The 18,547-nt window shown below is 34.1% G+C and overlaps 3 protein-coding genes, 2 non-coding genes and 1 pseudogene across 5 annotated transcripts; 2 read left to right on the top strand and 4 right to left on the bottom strand.

Moving 5' to 3' along the window:
- Positions 1-876: 876 nt before the first annotated feature.
- On the bottom strand, positions 877-2,949 carry LOC21384757 (heterodimeric geranylgeranyl pyrophosphate synthase small subunit, chloroplastic). The gene is made up of 2 exons (XM_010104349.2): positions 2,461-2,949; positions 877-1,794 (listed from the first exon to the last, which is right to left on the bottom strand). Exons 1-2 carry the CDS (start codon positions 2,797-2,799, stop codon positions 1,117-1,119), a joined length of 1,017 nt encoding a protein of 338 aa, XP_010102651.1. The 5' UTR covers positions 2,800-2,949; the 3' UTR covers positions 877-1,116.
- Positions 2,950-4,295: 1,346 nt separating this feature from the next.
- On the top strand, positions 4,296-4,496 carry LOC112092745. Its single transcript, XM_024169624.1, has one exon. The coding sequence runs from the start codon at positions 4,296-4,298 to the stop codon at positions 4,461-4,463; it is 168 nt and encodes a 55-aa protein (XP_024025392.1). The 3' UTR covers positions 4,464-4,496.
- On the bottom strand, positions 4,366-4,516 carry LOC112092747. Its single transcript, XR_002902732.1, has one exon. It is a non-coding gene; the product is annotated as a U4 spliceosomal RNA (small nuclear RNA).
- A 5,397-nt stretch (positions 4,517-9,913) lies between these two features.
- On the bottom strand, positions 9,914-12,864 carry LOC21384756 (acetylserotonin O-methyltransferase). Its single transcript, XM_024169623.1, has 2 exons — positions 12,067-12,864; positions 9,914-10,225 (listed from the first exon to the last, which is right to left on the bottom strand). Exons 1-2 carry the CDS (start codon positions 12,862-12,864, stop codon positions 9,914-9,916), a joined length of 1,110 nt encoding a protein of 369 aa, XP_024025391.1.
- Positions 12,865-14,230: 1,366 nt separating this feature from the next.
- LOC112092744 lies at positions 14,231-14,440 on the top strand (annotated as a pseudogene).
- LOC112092746 lies at positions 14,310-14,460 on the bottom strand. Its single transcript, XR_002902731.1, has one exon. It is a non-coding gene; the product is annotated as a U4 spliceosomal RNA (small nuclear RNA).
- Positions 14,461-18,547: the final 4,087 nt, after the last annotated feature.

Below are 18,547 nucleotides of genomic sequence, written 5' to 3'. Positions count from 1 at the left end.
TTAAAAATGGTATACAACCTTACACTTTTCTCAAAGATTTGATGGGCCATTTGAGTAACATATATGTCCATTTTATAATTGATGAAAAAAGAAATGTCTACAACTTGTTTTATTTGCATACAAGTCTGTAAAACAATCAGTATTGATATTTTTATCCCTAGTAAATTAACTTTTAAAATCAATTATATAAATTCACAACCACCTAGATTAAAAAGGATATATTTGGAATTATATTGTATCAATAATCATAAAATGAACAGATTGATAATATTGTTGAATTAAAAACATATCTTAAACATGGATTGTAAAAATAATCATTTTGTATACTTCCTATGGGAATATGACCATCAGAAAGTTAGAATTCAAATAAATTAAATTTTCACATGATATTGGGACCTCCAAAATCAAGGCCTTTAATATTAGAAAGTGAACAAGCTTTGTAGACTGCATGAATGAGCCGAAACATAGATACCACTATTAAAAAATACATATACTAATACATCTCAAATTTATTAAGAAACTACTTGGTGGACCCATTGTCTCTCTTCTAGATCAAGCGCAAAATAACATAAACTTAGCCTGTCTAGCCAACTTTTATGACTCTTTATTCTAAGCATCCACTGCACTCCTGCTTAGCAGTTCGTGAAAAGCGTGTCAACGACATATTCCATTATGGCCATCTTTGTCGCCTGATGCAAAGTTCTCAAGGTGGCAAGAGTTTTACAAGAATACAATGACCAACTGGTAAAAGTTAAAGCAAAAATTGATGTCGTTAAACAGCTGCAACTACAAAGTCAAGACGCATGGAAATTTTACTTTTCAGCTACCTTAAACCGTCCATATTTATAAAAAGGAGGAAAAGACCTCAGCGAAAAAGAACGAAGAAAAGTATGAATGTATGATAATTCATGTATTCATGTTCTAACAGCGTTTAGTGCTATACTACTATGTGGTTCTCTCAATTCAATTCAATACCCGTAACAAGAGTTACACAATTGGGGAAACACAAATCTCTCATCCTGGTATCTTTGACGGAGAAGAACATAAAATGACTAGTGAAATCCACACACTTTGCTAAACTTTTTAAGGCTTGATTCGCCAAGGAAAAAAGTCCAATTATGAACTTGAATTGCCAATGCTAAATCCTCTATCAACGGCGTAATCAACGAAGCTATAAAGTGGTACGGCAGAGTCACCATATTTCTTCTCAAACCCATCCAATTCTTGCTTGGCTTTTGCTCTAAGCTCCTCTGCAACTTCCATTGCCTTCTCAACCCCATAAACTTCTACATAGCTCTTACCCTTCTTCTTCCTCTCAGCACTATCTGTTTCATGACCCTTCTTTGATTTCTCTTCCAGAATATCATCAACCACCTGGTACAAAACCCCCACAGCTCTACCGTACCTCCTCAGCCTCTGTATCTCCTCATCGTTGGCGCCTGCCAGGAGCCCTCCGCACACTGCGGAGCACTCACCCATCTCGCCAAACTTCTTCTCCTGCACGAATTCGATGGAATTGGGTCCCCCCTCCAGGTCGACAAACTGCCCTGCAGCCATCCCAGTGGACCCAACTGCACGGGCAATCTCGGCAATCACGCGGAGGACACGGGGCTCTGGCACCAGGTCGGACGGCGTGTGTGAGACAATGTGGCGAAATCCCAATGGGAAGAGTGCATCGCCCGCGAGGATCGCCAGGTCAACGCCGTAGATTGTGTGGTTGGAGGGCTTGCCTCGACGTGAAGTGTCGTCGTCCATGCAGGGAAGGTCGTCATGGATTAATGAAGCAGCGTGTACCTGTCAAAAAAAAAGAATTGAAACAATGAACAACTTTATATTTAATTGACTTCCCAAATTGTAGTAATGCTATTTCTTTTTCATATTATAGTCTTCAGTAAAAAATGTTAGATTAATTGACGTCCCAAATTGCAAGATTCTGATGCTCATCTAAATGACGACAGATTTTCAGTCAAAAATAGGTAACGACTTCCCGTTATAGGAAACCAGTGGCATTAAAGATAACCAATGAAAGAACAAATCGGGAAAAACAATAAATAAAGAAGAAATCTTTGACAAACCAATACTTCTCCTGATTGTACAATTTCCAACCAAACATTGCGATTATCAAGTTTTAGAAGAATATGCAAGATATAGATAAAGGATGAACGAGCCAAAAAATAAAATAAAATAATTGGAGAAAAAAAGGCAAAGCCGTGAGCATCTAAGGAAACCTTCTTAATTCTTATCTTCAAGCCTCAATTCAACTATATTTATTAATTTTTTTTTTTTTTTTGTAAAAAAAAAAGGAAATGGCGAAAGGAGTACTTCTCTTATTCTCCTCCTCATTCTCTTAATAATACAATTTCTAAGCAAAATTTTGCAACAATTTAGTCCAGAAACGAGTGATAAGCAACTAAAGAGCACGATTTTTTAATCTGAGAAAAAGAAAATTTGGGGCAGAACCATTTCTAGGGCACAGGCGGTGGGGAAAGCAGCGAGGCGGTCGCCGCCGAGGAGTTCGCAGGCGGCGACGCACATGACCGGCGGGGCCCGCTTGGCGCCCTCGGCGAGGGCCGAGTACCGCATCGCGTGGTAGATATGCTCCGGGTACTTGACCGGAATCGCCTCATCGAGCTTCTGATCGATCTCCGTTATCAGCGTCGTCCAATACTTCTTCAGGTCGAATTGCAGCGACCTCGATCGGCTCGAAACCGACGCCGACGAGCACCGAACTGGGATAAAGCTACGAGGCTTCATCGGGAGACAGAGATGCGAAGAAGACGATAATACCGAAAATGCCATTTTTTCACGAGATCCTCTGGGGATAAATTTTCTCGCTGAATTTGGGAAGTTTGTAAGGTGGCGAAGAAAAAGATGAGATTTTGAAGAAAGGGGCAAAAAAAAAAGGTGTTTTGTTTGTTTGTTGTATTGGTTTGTTTGATAGGGTGCTGACTACACTTGAGGGTCAACCTGATTAACCTCATTTTTTTTTCTTTTGTTTGGCCATTAATCGTTGTCACTGCCCACTAATCTTGAATTAAATTGGTTTACACATTTTGCATTTTGGTCTCTATAATGTTTGATTCACACTTCAGACTTCAGAGTATTAATGGCAGCCAAGAATTAGACTTGAGAATCGAGGTTCACGTGCATAGGGGAAGACTTCTGCTTGAATGGATGATATTCGTCAATGTTCATTGTATTTAGGGCTTTCATTTTATCTTATTTTATTTTTGCGCTGGTTAAATAATTTGTGTTTAATATGAGCACCTTTATTCATTTTCTTCACCAACAGACCACCACCACAACATAGTTGATGTAAAATTGAAAATATTAATATAAGAACTAGGGAGGTTTGGAAAAAATAAACTGCTAAAGTTATTTTTCAGCTTTTAAATCTATGTTAAAATTATCTATTTTGCATATTTTTTTAATTTAATGTGATTTTAATTAAATTCAACGGCTAAAAACTGACCTTATCAATAGGCTAGCCTACTGATTAAAGTCCCTAAGAATCATCATCTGCTCCAAATCCAAATTATGTTTGTAATAACTTTTTTTAAAAAAGTTTTTTAACAAAAAAAAAAATTTATTCAGGTACTTTACACATTTGTTCTTGAACTTATATGGTTTTAACAATTTACCTTTTGAACTTCTGATTTTGACAAGTTGTCATCTCAACTTGTAAAATTGCTACAATGTCTTATTATGACGATGATTATATTAAATCAGTGTCGAAAAAACACGTTCGATGAAAAATTTTAATATCTCATTTTAAATGTAACACAAATTTTTTAATTCCTCAATTTTTAATCGCTTAAATCAAATATTAAATTTTGAACAAATTTAGTAAAAAGAATAGCAACAAGTTAATTTTCAAAAGAGTAATATTAGAGATACTAACTCAAATTTTAATTTTTATGTATTAACTAATGTAGTACATAAGTTATCATCTAATGCAATATCTTTTATTAATTGGTTGATACATAAGATAATGCAATCTCTTTTATTAATTGATCGATAAATTTAAGTTAATATTCCTAATATTATTCGAGTTAATATTCCTAACATTATTCTTTTCAAAATGAACAAAATGAAGATAATTTGCAAAATCATGAAAAAAAATTATTTTGAAACTTTGAAAAATCCTCAATTTTAACCTTTTAAATGAAATAAAATAAATATATTCGAACAAATTTATTAATATGAATTGCAACAAGTTAATTTTCAAAATTTTCAGCCAAAACATATTATCTACAGACAACCGCTCAACAAATAAACTGCATAACATTCTCGTTATGCTAATTTTTATTGTTGAAACAACTATTTCCAACATAAAAGAGGAAAATTTTAAACTAGGAATTGTGGGGCTTTACCCCTTGGGGAGCCCTTCCAGAAATTCTCAAAGGCCAGGGTCAAGCCCAGGCCCAAGAGGGGGTTTGGAAATAGTTTTCAACCAGCAATAGACGCGCCTCGGTTAGAACCTCACTAGCTGCGTCATTGCCCCAAGCGCAAAGATGCTTTGACATTTGTATCAGCAACCTTTTTATAATATGCATTATAGGCTCTGTTCTTTGTACGCTATCGATGTGGGACTTTCAACGTGTCATTTGCTAATTGCTGGCTCGTTTTTTATGATTTTATTTATTAGATTAGAAGACAAGCCGACAAGGTTCTCACTTGGAGGTAACGTTAGAAAGTAGAAACCTCATCCGCTCAAACATGGTACAAATCAAGTAAATTAATAAGTGCCCAAGTCTAAAGAAAGACACGTTTCATTTGTTAATTTGAGTTTTTAATTTAAGTTAATATGTAATTTTATGTGAGAATTTTTTTATTATAATAAAAAATTAGATGTGACTGTTTCTAAGAGTTTTAAATTCTAAACTTAAATCGGTAAAATGAAAATAATCAAAATATATGTGCCGGTGTTGGTTTACCCACCCTGGCCGTCCATTGTCCACAGAGAGACATTCAACAAATTTTCCTGCTCACGCACTTAGAAAAAAGAAGTATGGATTTGCAACCTTGACATCAGTACTCTCTACTACTTCAGAGACATTTTGAAAAAAAGAAAAAAGAAAAAAAGGATTTACTAGTTGACCCACAAATATGTTTTATGACGTTCTTTTAATTAAAGTTTATGATACAAACTGTTAAAATTGGACATATGAAAAAGTCCTTAATTATTTTCGCTGCTCAAGAGTAATGATCGTGCTTAAAAGTGATCTACCTAATTTAGTCCACAGAGAAAAAAAAAAGACAAACCTTAGACCCTATTCTATTTTTTTTTCAAATGAAAAGTGTTTTTTTTTTTTTTTTTTTTTTTTTTTTTTTTTTTTTTTTTTTTAAAGAAAACATACTTTTAGTAATCTTATTTTTGTTTTCTATTTTATAAATTGGTCTTAACTTTTTTGTTTAAAATGGAGTAAAATTTGTTTTCAAAATATTTTTCTTAGAACTACAAATTTATTTTTCTCGAAGTAGAGACTAGGATTAAGGTGTGGTAGCATTGAAGTCAGGGTTGGATTCAGGTTGGGGTCATGCCGGACGTCGGCCTGGGATTAAGGGAGGGGCGTGGAAAAGGTTAGTGTTAGGAAGACGTTGGAGCCTCAGTCGAAATTGATCTCAATTCAAACCTCGGTTCCAACGACCCAACCTTAACCTCCGATGTTGACACTAACCTTGACCTCCGATTTTACAAGAAACTATTTTCGCATATTTATTTTTATTTCATAGACTAAATTTGGTACTATTTTTAGCATAACGACTTTCCAAGAGAATAAAATTAAGGGACTTTTATGATAAGGTAGTACACGACTCTAAATGTTAAATTGAGTCAAAATCATTTCAAAATAAGGAAAAAAAAATACAAATATCAGGTATGGTGATTCAAAATAAGAGTTTCATTTTTAAAAGATATTTTTTACGGGATTCTTTATAATGGAATAAATTATTTTACTCCATTAGTAGGGATTATATCTTTATTATTAGATTAATTTTTTAATAATGAGATATACAATATGAACGGTTTTATGTGGTGTGCTATAATTTTTTTATACAAATTTATACAATAACTTACTCCACCTTAAGTTATTCTTTTTATTAACAGCATGCCGCCAATTCTCAAAATTTTAGACCTCAATATTCAATTGATCCCTGTCACATCCACTCGACTATAAGAACTACAAAATAAGAAAATCATGTTGGTGTAACATGAACCCCGACAACATCTCACCTAATGGGCTATCAACCACGTGGATTGATAGACATGAAAGTCCTACGTACAAAGTACATGTAAACATAAAGGGTTTGTTTAGAATTTAAAATGATTATTTTTTTATATGAAATTAAAAATGAAAATTTCATATAGAAATTATTTTTAAAAATGTGTTTGGTAGTTTTATTGAGAGATTATTTTCAGTATAAAAAAATTAAAACTCCATTTAGTTATACATTTTTAAAAAATCTAATAGTATTTTAAAGAATATATTAAATAGTTAATAAAATCTCAAATCAGTTATAATAGTAACTAAGATCTTATTTACTATACTTTCTTATAACAAATACAATTGAGAGGGCATTTTAATAATTTTACATAATAATTCTAAATCTGATTTTAAGACCCAACCATCCCATTACGTTCAGATCATGACCCACCCCTATCGATGGGTGGCTGGGGGTCTACACAGGTGACTCTGGATTGGACTATCACGATTCCGGTCGCGAAGGAGGCGGTCAAGCATTGAAAACTGCAGATCGGAGGAAGATCAGAGGAGGCGGTCAAGATCGGAGGAAGCTCGTCGAAAGATAAGAAGAAGATTGCGCATAAGTGGAGGAGGAAATCGTGCGGTGAAGGAGGAAATCATGGGCGGAGATGGGTTCCGAGCTTTTTGTCGTCGTCGTGGGTCAGTCGGAGGTTCTCGTCGCCGTTGGTGGTTCTCATTGTCGTCGGTGGGCTCTTGAGCTTTTCGTCCTCATGGGTCAGAAGGAATTCACCGCCCCAAGGACGGGAACTGTAGGACGACGGCGAGGTTGTAGTCGGTGGATCCCTAAGGCATTAGCCCGGTGAAGACGATTTCATCAGGATTGTTAGCTCCATTAATTAGAGAAGTAGAGTACAAAGAGGACCAACATTCTCAGAGGAGTAAGGGAGGAGAAAATGAAAATGCAAAAATGAAAAAAAAAAAAAGTTTTCAGTTTCTTCCTCATATTACACTAAATCAAAAATCGATTTCATTTTCGTTTCATGTCCTTCATTTAGGCCAAACAATGTTTCTGTTCTCGATTTCATTTTTTTTCTTGAAAAACGTGAAAAACGTTTTCAAAATTGATACCAAACGAGTACAAATGTAATCTCTTTCACTAGTCAACGTACATGTACAAAGTTCTTTTGCTCAAAGTACAAAGTAAATCCTTTTGTATGACATTGTTTTGATCAATTCTCTTTAACCAGTCAATGTCGTACGTACAAATACATGTAGAAAGCTCTTTTGCTGAGAGCTTGTTTAATATAAGAATTAATTTTAAAAATTTTCCATCAACTATGACTCTTGTAATACTTTGTTTCTTAAATTTTAAAAAGTAATATCCGTTTCTCCTGAACTTTATTTCGTTAACAAGTTTTATTCTTATGTTACAATAAGTGACGTAAATCACCACGTGTCAGGTATATGACTCATATGAGGAGAATATTATCATAAATTTACCTTGCAACAACTCCTAGATTATTAAAAAAATATAAAAAAAACTCAAATGCGTTAAAAAAACTCATTTTAACACGGCTATTCGAATTCCCCAACTGGAGACCAATCTCCCACAGATCAAAACCAATATGAAAAACATAAATGATTCCAACAAAAAAATGAAAAAAAAACCTTGAATCCATCGTTTGTATTGGCGGCATAGGATATTTGTGATGTTAAATTTCTATCATCTAAAGATATTGCATTAGCTGGACAAACCATTTAACAAGGCCTTGAGCGGTCAAGAGGACAATCCTCGGGATCAAATTCTGTTAAGAAAACAGATCATAAACTCAGAACTCATTTTTTGTTCAATCTTAGCCTAAGTTGGTTTTGGAAAAAAAACAAGCTTGTTCTAAAGCTTATAACAAAATCCCAAGACATACCAGCCTTGCGAAAATGAAGATCTTCATCATTATTAACACTAATCATGACCCAAGACCTTGGAAGATGAAAAATATATGCGGCTGCTTCAATTCTCTCGTTCACCGCACTCACAACTGAGGCATCAGCAGCACAGTCTATGTAATCCACTGTTTTCAAACTCTCTCACTTACTCTATCTTAAACCCAAAACAAAACAAAAACAAAAAAAAACTTTTGTTTTTCTCTCACCACCGGCAAGAGTGTAAACAAGAGAGAGATTTCTGATAATGTCGAAAACTTATGTTTGGGAAAATGTCCAAAAAAAGAAAGAATTATATATAATTTCAAAAATAGAGAATAATCTGAAAGGTATAAACATAATTGTGTTTTCAATTCTCATTAAATAAGTGACACATGATGATTTTCATCACTCATTGTAACGAAATGATAAAACTTGTTAACGGAATAAAGTTCGGGAGGAATATATGTTACTTTTTAAAATTCAGGAGGTAAAATATTAGAAAGATCATGGGGAATTTTTAAATTAATCCTTAATATAACGCTCTTTTAACATGATTAGCAATATATATATATATATATATATATATATATAATGCTCTTTAACCAGCAAAAAAAAAGTACATGTAAACATGAATGTGCGTTTTTCCTAGCCCAGTCACCGCCGATGATAAATTACGAGTTGAAATAAATTAAAAAAATAACGGCATTTACAAGGTATGTGAATGAATTTCCACAAAAATCGTGTCGAAATTTATTGGACTGGTTATTTTCAAAAGCATGAAACATGATCAACTGACTGGTGGAGTGGTGAGGCAAAGATCTTTTATCCTTTTCATTTATTAAAGAAGGAAAGTGGAAGTTAAACAGGATCAACTGACTGGTGGAGTGGTGGGGCAAAGATCTTTTATCCTTTTCATTTATTAAAGAAGAAGGAAAGTGGAAGTTGGTATTGTTTTTTTGTATTAAAAAATCTTAAAAAGAAGAAGAAGAAACTAGATATTATGAAATTAGATACATGCACCAATAACAAAAATCTGAAAAAGGAAAAAAGAAGGCACAATTTGATTCAAGAAATTGTTCAAATTCATGTTTGGCAAACCAAAATGTTGTACATTACAATTTAGATTTCACTTTTTGTTGATATTTATATTTTAATAATATATTTAAACGTTAGTTTATATTGCAATTCAAATAATATTTTTCAAATTTTACAATTCAAATGAAAAAATTTTAAATCCGCACAATTTGAACTCACAATCCAAACAAACCCAATTATTTCCAGTGATTGGAAATCCGATTTAGATCCTTGCAAAGTTTGAAAAATTTAGATACTTGCAAAGTTTGAAAAATTGGAGAAAAAAAATTTCTACCAAACGTATATATAGCAAGGGAAAAGTTCCATCCCTTTTCCATTTCATTTTCTTCACGTAAGTTATCTATATTTATACATTCTCTTCTTTTCTATTTTTCCTTTTCTCTTACCAATCACAATATTAGAAGTAAAATTACACATTTTATTCAAATCCAAGTAGGCCAAGTTTAAAACTTAACCTAAATTCACACTCGTAGTCATATACATATACATATACATACACATACATACATAAATATATATATATATATATATATATGCCTATATATCAAAACAAAGAAAGATAACAAGTGGATAACCTAAATTCACACTCATAGTCAGACACACACACACACACACACACACACACACATATATATATATATATATATATATGTATGTATACACACGCACACAAACGCGCACACACATATTCAAGCTGGAAAAGCCTCGATGACAGATTGGACAGCAGCGATGGACCTCACGGTGTGTCGGCTAAAACCAGCCTCGCGAATAACATATGCCCATTCATCCAAGGTCCTCTCTTTGCCTTTTGTAGTATGAGCCATCATCACCATATCCAGAACCAACCCCACATCCTTTAGCTTGTTGTCTTCTTTCTGTTGCTCTTTATTACCAATTACAGCTTCTGCTATTATCACCTTCCCTATGTCCTTTGGAATAGCTGCCCTACACTTTTTCAGTATGTGGATACACTCATCGTCGGCCCAGTCATGAAGAACCCACTGTCACATGTCCATAAAAAGAGAAGCAAAAAGGAAAAAAAAAAAAAATAAAACATATTATACTTGGAATACTAAATTAGTAGATAACGTTTAAGGCTCTTGTAGCATATATTCTCAAAAAGAAAAAAAAAGAAAAAAAAAAGAAGAGGCTCGTAATACATTAATATTAGACTAGACACAGTATACTTGATATTGTTTCTAGTTCAATTGTTAAGTGACATTTGGAGTAACACTAAACATTTGACTTTGGTACTGAAAAGTCTGTTTTTTATGCAGGTATTTCAGAGAGTGTTATAATACTTTTTTATAACACTAACGATTGACTATAACGATTATGCTCAGAGACGTTAAAGAAATTAAGCAAAAAATAATGCAGGAAAATTAAATGACACTAGAAAATGATATCGCAGTTTGGTTCAACAACCTACATCTACAAGGCCACACCCAGACAATGAACAATTCACTAAGTTCTAAAGAATTACTGACACCAATCGGACTTATACATTCAAAGACTTCCTCCTTGACGTTGTTGCCGCCGTGTTGAATCTCCTTAATGGCATTGTCCAGCGAGCACCACTCGTCTTCAAAATGCACGACGAAATCCTTTCGGCTGGCAGTGCACTTTCTCCCAAAAACTTCTAATCCTTCTCCCGAAAGACAATCTTCAATCAACACTTAAAGACTCACTCTCACATAGACTTTTTCTAAAGATTTCTTCTATAAAAACTATGCCCCAAATTTATCATTTGATTACCTAATATTTTCTTTTTCAAGGCCACCTATTCACGTACACTACTTATGTATATATAACAAAGTTGCTCATGTGCCTACCTTTGTGAAGTACGTGAAGATCTCACCAATATGATTTGATGTTTGAATCATATATATCTAAAGAAATAAATGCAAGCTTCAATCTCTCCACATGATTAGCTTCACGCAATCAGCTTCTCACGCCAACAAAAGTCTCTAGCTCTCATGCAAGGTAAGTCTCCAATAATCAATTCTCATATACCCAAAATACAATTCACACTCCCACTAATCAGTGCACATTTTTTCAAAAATAATTCATAATCCAAAAATTACAATTAGCCCCATGACTTTCATGTCACTAGAAACAACCCAACATACAATTAATCTAATGTTCTTTCCTCAAATAACTCTCTCAATTATTTTCTAAAATTACCTTGTCAAAATCTAAATTTCATCAACAAAAACATTCCATATTTAGAGCAATCAAGCAACTAAAATCACCTCTGATCTTCTCCATAAACGCCGGTTACCAAAAGTACTTGCCAACTAAAATCCTAACGGCTACCAATTAATTGCATTGTATGTTGGATATGAAGAAAAACAATTTTGACTTTAAGGATGCGCCTTTTAGTTATTTATTTAGTTATACTAATCCACGTTTTTTAGCAGTAAGCTGTGATTTTCTATAAAAAAAAAAAACAGCAGTTGTGACTATAAATAGTTTTGAACTAGCTAGTCATGGATCTTTCTCCATTATTGAATAATTAATCGTCTCAATTATGACTAAAGGTATTAGTAAATTTCTCTTTAAAAAACTTGCAAAACAATTATAATATTTATATTGTAGTTGGTATTAATTAAAATAAAATTTTGTGATACTATCCTTGCCAAGCACCACAAATAATAAAAAATAGTTCTTATTTGTGGACTCTATATTATGAGATTCACTTTTTTATGGCGTTTAACATTAGTATCGTTTCCTCTAGCATTATTGTTTAACATTAGTATCGTTACCTCTAACATTATTCTAAAAGAAGCATATATAGGGATAAAAAGGTAAGGACATGTCAATATGTTTACAAAATATTTACCATCAGAAAAACAGCATCAGCCTTGGGAACGAACTCAAACATGTCACCTCCAACATGCTCAATGCCCTCACACTTTTCTGCAACAGACGCAACATGAGGAAGATCAAAGTTAATGCCCTTACTAATCCAAGGACAACCCTTAACCAACATCCGCAGGGCCGTCCCGTTGCCTCCACCGACGTCGACGAGGGTTCGAACCCCGTCAAACACATCGGAACAACCGTCAATAATTGCCGGCACCGCCACCCTGGCATCACAAGCCATGGCCTCATCGATGAGCCGGGCGTGGCCAGGGTTCGCCTCGGCATATTTCCAGATGTCCTCACCGTGCGCCGCCTCAAACGCCGAGGTACCTCTGGCCATGACACGGGCGCTCAGTCCGTGCCACGGCGCCAGCATCGGCGGGCTGCTCTCCAGCAGAATGAACGCCGCCATGCTGTTCTCTCCGGTTCTCATCAACCGGCGAGAAATAGGTGTTTGTGCGTAATATGCAGTTGGGACGGCGTCGTTTCTGATGAGGATCTCTTTGAATATTGCACGGTTGACCAAAAACCTCATGATCCGGTGAAGGTTTTGAGGATCACAGTCTAGGGCTGATGACAGCTCTAGAAGTGTCATGGGACGTCCATGGGTTGCTATGACGTCAGCTATGCCAAGCTCAATGGCACATTTCACTACCGCCATTTCTACAAACCCGAATATGTATTTCCATATTTCTACTTTTGCACGCTCTTCTTCTTCTATTTCTTCCTCTGGTATTCCCCATTTGATCAACTCATCTCTTTGTATTTCTTCCATCCCTAATTTATGTGTATTTTGAGTGGGTTATGCGTTGTAGGTAGTAGCTATATATAGAATGTAAGGATCAAGGAAGAGAGATTAAAGTAAAGGAAATATTTTTAAGAAAAGGAAATGTTACGTAAGGTTTTGTAATTTTTTTTTATTACAAAAAAGGAAATCTTTAAGAATATGTCGCTTTTGGTTAGATTATCCGTTCACTTTATCGATTTGAGTTTAGAATTTAAATTTTGTTACAATAAAAAATTTTTAAAAACAGTCACATTTAATTTTTTTTGTTATAATAAAAAATTTTCATATAAACTCAAATTATAAATTTAAATCAACCAAGTAAACAGTCACATTTCCTACTTTCCGTATCTCGATGAAATCGTTTTATGGGCCCAATTTTGTTTTTTGTTTTTTTTTTTTTTTTTTTTTGTCTGCACCTTTATTCGTTCAAGTGCGCCAGACGAGTACTACATGCGTCAGTTAGTGGAATCAGCTTGTCTTTTATTTATTTTTATTTTTTCTAGGGAGACCACAAGTTTCACGTCAAATATTTATTATATCATGAGTTTTTAATGAATTTTGTTTTCCAACTTGCTATAATATAGAGGTTGTGTAATTTTGTCATTTAATCCAATTTAACGAATGAAAAAGTGCCCAACTAATCGAATAGGATATTCAGTCAAGTTGTATTAGTTAATTCATCACTTGGATTTTAATATTGAGCTCGTAAAGCTTGGATTTCTGAAAAATAAAAATGGAAGAAAAAAGTATAGAATATTTTCATTTTCATGCCGACAAATGTGCTTAAATCTTGGATAATAACATGTATGTCTTAAGAATGAAAGTAACGTAATAACCTGTGGAGATTTATATTATTTTTGGGGAAATCCTACTGTAATATTGCACGAAAGACATGTAAAATGGTGATATATATGTGTAGAGCAAGAAGAATTGGTGAAATTGTGTGTGTAAAATTAAAATCTTGCTCAATCCAATCCTGTTTTTTCTTTTTCCTCATTAACCTGGTTATGTTTTGCATAGAAAATATATTAAAAAACTTTAGCAACAAAGGAATTTAGAATTTACCAATTCGAGCATGTTGCTTCCTCACACCTCACATTTGCACTTACCGATTAGAGAAATAATAAGAATAATTTTGACAAATACTTATTAAAATGATATCATTAAGAATTTTTAGATCTTATCATTGATCTATTGATTTTGCTCTTTTAGAGTAAATAATTTGACAGATTATAATCGATAATTTAACAAATGCCTCTAGTCATGGGTCTAAAATTTAACAAATTATTATAATTTGATAGATTATTATCAAAGAATAACCTAATTATCAAAAAAAAAATAAAACTCTAGAGAAATGTATTTAAGGATCAAGTTTTGCAATTTTCTCAAATAAAAATCTCAAAAATATAAAAAATTTGAACTTGTAGTTGTAGGGCTTTACCCCTTGGGGAGCCCTTCCAGAAATTCTCAAGGGCCAGGGTCAAGCCCAGGCCCAAGAGGGGGTTTGGAAATAGTTTTCAACCAGCAATAGACGCGCCTCGGTTAGAACCTCACTAGCTGCGTCATTGCCCCAAGCGCAAAGATGCTTTCAAACAAAGACTTGGCCAGTTTTTATATTCGGACACTACTACTTCAAATGATATAGCTTTTCAATGTGGGACAGTTGTAGAGCTTTCCCAATTCCCATGACTATCATATCTTAAAGCTTTTATATCTCAACTTAATTCTTCCAATTAATCCTCCGTCCTTGTTCTTTTTAGCTGAAAATTTTTTCATGTGCTCATTTTAGTACTCATTGATTTGTCAGTTTGTTGTTTAAACACTAGAGCTTGTCTTTGCCTTGAAGATGTTCTTTCCTTCATTAATATTCAAATGAAAATTGAGCTGCTTTCTTCATCTTACACCCTTTCAGTTTCCCAAAACTATAAGCGAACTCAGAAACTCTCGGTGATGGGTACTTCCGAATGATAAGGTTGGCCTTTAATTTGCCATTTAATAAAAATACCAAAGATTATTTTGGCACCTCAGATGATATCAACGCATATATTTATATTTATGCAACAAGTGTCTAAATTATATTTGAGACTGGAGTACTTCTTTTTACCTTTTCTATTTTTTGAAGATTAATTACATACAGAGTGATTGGTGATATCATGAGAATTTGGATTCCAAATTAATTTATAGACTCCTTTGTCTGTATTGTTAGAATTAATTGGTCTCAACACAGTTTAAACAAGAAATAAAACAATAATCTAGTTATAAATATGAATATACCATAAAATTTATTCGGTTTAGGCATACATTTTTATGGGTAAAAGGATTTACCTCCTCTGATAAGTAACGGAAAAGCGTCGCCTACACTCGGCCAGAATCAGTGAGAAGCTACAAAATAAGGAGTGGCAAGAAGTTCACTTAAATTCCTCTCTCTCTCCCTCTCTCCAAAACCGTTAGACCATCACACACAAATTGTCATGACAGCCACCCCAAAGATAAAAGGGTGTCCAGCTCTTATGAAACCAAACAGGCCTATTGGGCCTATTTTAACGACATAAAATTAGAGAGGTATTTAGTCTAATAGGCAGACCAAAATAGTGAGATAGAAGGAGCTAATATGCCTCAAGCTAGTTTATTTAACATACATGCCTTCGTTAATTCATTAACAGTTGTCCATTAGATGCTTTGATTCATAATAGAGAGAATTATTATGATTATGGAAGTCGCTTAAAATTATTCCAACAGTCTCCCACTTGGACGACATAATCATACAATAAACATTCACTCATCACAACATAAGAATAAACCAAGAATCTCACACAATAAACACAAGCCCAAAACAATCATGCATAATTATGTATCAACAGGATACAATCATTATACATAATCAGGCGCTAGAGATTCATCAAAGCATGGTGACAACTTTAACATATCGATCAAAAATAATAACGCATATAATGAGACTAATAACCGGATGTCTCCTTTTCCTATATGTCACTTTACTAACTAAAAAATATGCCAACACAACATCACACGTAAAGTGACAGACCTATGAATACACATGTTTTACTTGAGGCATAAGCAATCCTTATCAATAACAACATGTCACATACAAATAGCAATAAACTCTCACTAACTCAATACAACTACATGCTCTTCACAATCTTGAGTGGGATGCGTGTTCTTAAAACACCTAATAAGTAAGCCCTTAGTGGAACTGCCAACATGTTGTTTATAAGCGTGTTTTCAATCACGAGGCATATTACATCTTTCTCATTCACAAAATAGAACACAATATCAATACACTTAAGCGAGAGATGCTCCTAGTGTTCTAAGAGAAAAAACACTATTGTGGAACTTTTACAATATAGTTTCAGCATGCCTAGAAATGGAGTCAACTACTCCTAATGCTGAAACATGGTTCCACAACCAATCACATAAGATAATCTCTCAACACGCCACATACTCCAGATCACCATCGAGGACGCTACGAGTGTCATTGATACTTTTCAACAAAATAGCTCTTCCTTTTATCATCTATGCAACCTGCATAATCGGCATCATAAGATCCAACTAAAACAAGAGTGTTGGTTTGCCGATACCTATCTATCCGGTACTTCATTCCTAGTTAATTCAGTAATACTAACAACGATCACTCAAGTACCGAATCTGCACGTCAACAATAAACATAATAATAAGACGTGTGCATACTTGAGCATACATCAGACTGCCGAACACAAAAGCATAATGGACAATTTAGTTTGATCTCTCTTATTATTACCATAAGGACATTACACCTTTGAGAGTTTGTCACCTTAACAAGCATTGTCTACTAGGTGAATAAGAATGCATACTAAACCTATTCAAAATAAGAACAATATAGGTTCTCTGAGACAATTAGAAAATACACTTAATTAACCTTGTCACAGAGAATCCGCATGCCTAGAACATAAGAGGCTTTTTTAAGATTCTCAATCCAAAGTGACTAGGCAACATGCTATTCGTCTCAACCAACAGGTAAGAATCTCTAGGCGCAAGCAAGTTGTCATTAATACAAAAAATCAAAAATCTACAACTAATTCCATTGACCTTACACATATGCATTTATCAACAACGTTCTCCATAAAACTAATTTCAGTGACTTTTCTCATCCAAAATTGAGATGCTACTGCCTCGATCTTTTCCATACACTCTCACTCGTCATAAAGTTTCTTAAAAAATATTAGTGGAGCTAGGAAACATATCAACTCTCAAGGCTATGTCAACTTCACCATTAATAGATTCATCATGAGAGATCAATACCATATATAATGACTTGTCCTATTTAGTGTCAAGATAGTGGAGACACGAAGATTGCTCAAGGCTAAAGACAACAAAAGGGGCAACTAATATTAGGCATGTAAAAACAAGATCATGAAATTTACCTTTTACTCAACCTTCTAATGATCCAAGCTAACATAATCATCCATGCTAGAATGATCCAAGCTAACATAATCATTCATGCTAGAGTCCTTTGAGCAAAATAGGACTCCTTCATAGGTAAGGACAATTCATCAGACATCACAACTAAATGCATTAATCCACCACCCGGGTCAAAAGGACCAAGTACGCGCCCGCGACCTGACCCTGCCATATCTTGGCCTCCGGAACTCCGTTTTTGACGCTTTAAAAGGGTTTTCTCAGAATTTCATCATCTTTCGATCCATCGCATCAACATGACTCAAAACACTCAAAACTTCAACGATAATGAAAACCAATTCCGGCCATTTTGGAACTCGATGAATACCAAAAAAATCCTCCGAATCAGTGCATAGAATTCATGAAAAATAACACCCATAAGCTATATTCAAAGTGAGTAACCTCAAAAAACCATTTCTTTGACCTAAAATACGGATTCAAAATTTTGAGTTTTTGTTCCAAAAAAATAGAAAAATCCAAAAATTGTAGCTCTAAACCCAAATAAGTCGGCTCTGATACCATTTGTTAGAATTAATTGGTCTCAACACAGTTTAAACAAGATAGAAAATAATAATCTAGCCATAAATATGAAAATACCATAAAACTTAATTAGGATTTAGGCATACATTTTTATGGGTAAAAGGATTTACCTCCTCCGATAGGCAGCAGAAAAGTGTTGCCCAAGGTCGCTGGAAAACACCAATGGCTAGCCAGAATTAGTGAGAAGCTGCAAAACAAGAAAGAGTGGCAAGAGATTCACTTGAACTCCTCTCTTCCTTTCCCTCTCTCCAAAACCGTTAGACCCCCACACACAAATTGCCCATGACGATCACCCCAAAGATAAAAGGGTGTGCAACTCTTATGAAACTAGACCGGCCTATTGGGCCTATTTTAACAACATAAAATTAGAGAGGTATTTGGTCAAATTGGCTAACTAAATATAGTGAGATAAAAAGAGCGCATATGCCTAAAGCTAGTTAATAAACTGAGTGTCCATTCCATTATGGACTGTATTTAACATATATATATATATGTGTGTGTTCGTTAATTTATATTAACACAATTGTTCATGAGATGCTTTGATTCATTTAATTATTATGATTATAGAAGTCCATATAAAAATATTTCAACATGTATGACACCTTGTCTTCCTCTCTCTCTCTCTCTCTCTATATATATATATATATATTTTTTTTTTTTTTTTTTGTTTTTTGTGTTT

This window comes from Morus notabilis, unplaced genomic scaffold (assembly GCF_000414095.1).
Source record: "Morus notabilis unplaced genomic scaffold, ASM41409v2 Scaffold1741, whole genome shotgun sequence".
Taxonomy (NCBI): Eukaryota; Viridiplantae; Streptophyta; class Magnoliopsida; order Rosales; family Moraceae; genus Morus; species Morus notabilis.
Note: the sequence above shows the minus strand (reverse complement) of the source record. Positions and strands in the feature narration are given on the sequence as shown.